The 2,790-nt window shown below is 40.0% G+C and overlaps 1 protein-coding gene across 1 annotated transcript; it reads left to right on the top strand.

Moving 5' to 3' along the window:
* Window positions 1-1,240: 1,240 nt before the first annotated feature.
* LOC115457161 (olfactory receptor 6F1-like) lies at window positions 1,241-2,173 on the top strand. The gene has a single exon (XM_030186586.1). The coding sequence runs from the start codon at window positions 1,241-1,243 to the stop codon at window positions 2,171-2,173; it is 933 nt and encodes a 310-aa protein (XP_030042446.1).
* The last annotated feature ends 617 nt before the right edge of the window (window positions 2,174-2,790 follow it).

Here is a 2,790-nt window from a genome sequence, read left to right as displayed (position 1 = left end):
GGTCCCACTAACTGAATGCCCCCTTTATGTATTTGGATTCTGGATCACAAGTATTTGTACACCGCTTAGACCTAAGCAGTTTATTTTCATTTTACAGGTACTGGGCAGCTACAGAGTCCTGTGATTTGTATTAATATAGCCTGTTTCCGGGTGCCTTATTTTCCCATTTCCTTCTATTTGGGGATTCTGTTCGGAGTTTACCTCTTGTAAGTGTATTGCTTCAGGTTAGATGGTCAAGGAAGTTTAGAAATGGGGGAGGGAGGAAGACAGGAAATAGCTCAGTAATTCATACTCCCTGAAATAGGGTCTGTAGGTCTTTTCAAGTTTTCCTTCGGATTTCTTGTTCTGGATTATACATTATTAGAAATAGGGACATGCTTTATGGTTCTCTTTCCTTGCATTGTAATGTTATTTATTTAGGGCTCCTTTTACCAAGCGGTGGTAAAAGCCCCCCCCCCCCCCTCGAGGTGACGTCAGAGCATGGGTTTGTTGCACTGAGGCCACATTTTACCACCATTTTTTTTGAAGGGGAAAGAAATGGCTGTCCACTACGCAAAGGCATTGGCGCATGGTCATTTTTTAATTTTATTTATTTGTTACATTTGTACCCCACATTTTCCCACCTATTTGCAGGCTCAATGTGGCTTACATAGTACCGTCAAGGCAATCGCCAGGGCGGTTGATAACAAATACATGGATGCATAGTGCTGGAAAGAGGTAATTATAGAGGGTCGAAGGTAATGAAGATTGTATATTGTCCGGTACGATCATTGGTCATACTGTGTTGCTGGGGGAGCCCTTATCGCCTCCTATTAAACAGGCAGGAAGGGCTCCGGCGATAGCCCAGTGGTAAACAGGGAGCACATGACACAAAACTATTTTCCAGCTCTGGAAATGGCACATGGTGGGAGTCAGAAATACTGCTGGGTTCCCCTGGGAGCACGGACATAAAGCCGACTCGCCGCATGGCAAGCCAGCAGTAGGCCCACCGTGCTTTTGTAAAAGGGTCCGTTATTTATTTCTTTAAAATATTTATAACCTGCTCAATCCAAGGTTCTAGGCAGGGTAAATCAAATAATCATAAAATAGTTAAGCAAATAATAATAATACACACATAAATTCGAATGTCTAGTTTATAGAATTGCATTGTTAATACTTTATAGTTATTAATTTATAGAATTATTTTATCTCTTGGAACCAATATTTTAAGTGTCTATCTTTTGATCTCTGCAGGTCAATCATGACAGCCTATAATCAAACATCCTTTACAGAATTCCTGCTCCTTGGGTTCCCCGGACCCCGAGAGATACAAATATTATACTTTATGGTCTTTCTGGTCATTTACATTTTAACCATTGCAACAAATAGTATGATAATAACATTAGTAACCGTTGATAAGAACCTTCACAGCCCAATGTACTTCTTTCTCAGCAACTTTGCCTTCCTGGAAATCTGGTATACAACAGCAACCATCCCGAAAATGCTCTCTGGCTTCCTAACGGGTAACAAAGCGATTCCTTACCGAAGCTGCATTGCGCAGCTGTGTTTCTTTTTTACCTTGGGGTCCATTGAATACATCCTGCTCACCGTAATGGCATTTGATCGGTATTTCGCGATATGCTACCCTCTGCGGTATGGCACCATTATGAACAGTAGGCTTTGTAAACAGCTGTCTATCGGATCCTGGACGAGCGGTTTCCTTAATGGATGGACCATGTCCATCCCAGCATCCCAGTTCTCATTTTGCAGTTCCAATCAAATAAACCATTTCTTTTGCGATTTCATCCCCCTTTTGAAGTTGGCCTGCTCGGATACATTTATCAGTGAAATTATTTTTTTTGTCCTTGCTTGGATTATAGTTCTAACATCTCTCTTCCTCATATCTGTGTCGTATTTTTATATTATCCTCACCATACTCCGAATCCCTTCTACCACAGGACGGAAAAAAGCCTTCTCCACCTGTGCTTCTCACCTCACTGTGGTTCTGATCTTCTTTGGCACAGCTATCTTCATCTATCTGCGGCCCAATCCCAAGCAAACCTACAAGGCGGATAAAGTGGTCGCTTTGTTTTTCTCAGCCATAACTCCGCTCATGAATCCATTGATTTATAGCCTAAGAAACAAAGAAGTGCTTAAGGCCCTAAACAGAGCATGGAAAAAGATTTGCAGCTAAACTGTTTGTATCTCTCTGACGCCGGCTAAATGGTTGCCTAGGTGTTGCTGGTGCGAATTGTAGAAATCCTTGTACATGTCACCAAAACTGGAAAATGAGTTGAAAACTACTTGCTCAAAAAAAGATTGTTAACTGGACGTCAAGTTTGTCCTAAAATTTACAATTAAATGTAAATAAATTTGGAAATTATAATTGCATATTTAGAAAGGGGTGTGGAATGCCAAAGACAAATTTGTGTATGTTAATAAATTGAATCACAATGAACACAAAGCGTGTAATATATCTATCATCAAGTCAAATTCCTTGAGTACAAACAATTCAGTTTATTTTCTTTGATTATGTAGATTGATGAATGTCCATAAAGATTTCTTGACTAATAAAGATACTTCTCTTCACCACGAGTGTTAAAGCATCCCTTGGTGGTAAGATGTACCGAGCACTTCTCTTATAGACTCAAAATGGGAGAAAAATTCCTCGGTACTTAAGGTCTACAATGATAACATGAGGTCTGACATTCAAAAGTGTTTAACTGGGTACAAGGTTAAGAGGGATGGGATTCGATATACCTCATTTCTGTGTTTACAATCAAATTAGTTTACATGTTATATACAGCCAGT

This window comes from Microcaecilia unicolor, chromosome 14 (genome assembly GCF_901765095.1).
Source record: "Microcaecilia unicolor chromosome 14, aMicUni1.1, whole genome shotgun sequence".
NCBI lineage: Eukaryota > Metazoa > Chordata > Amphibia > Gymnophiona > Siphonopidae > Microcaecilia > Microcaecilia unicolor.
Note: the sequence above shows the minus strand (reverse complement) of the source record. Positions and strands in the feature narration are given on the sequence as shown.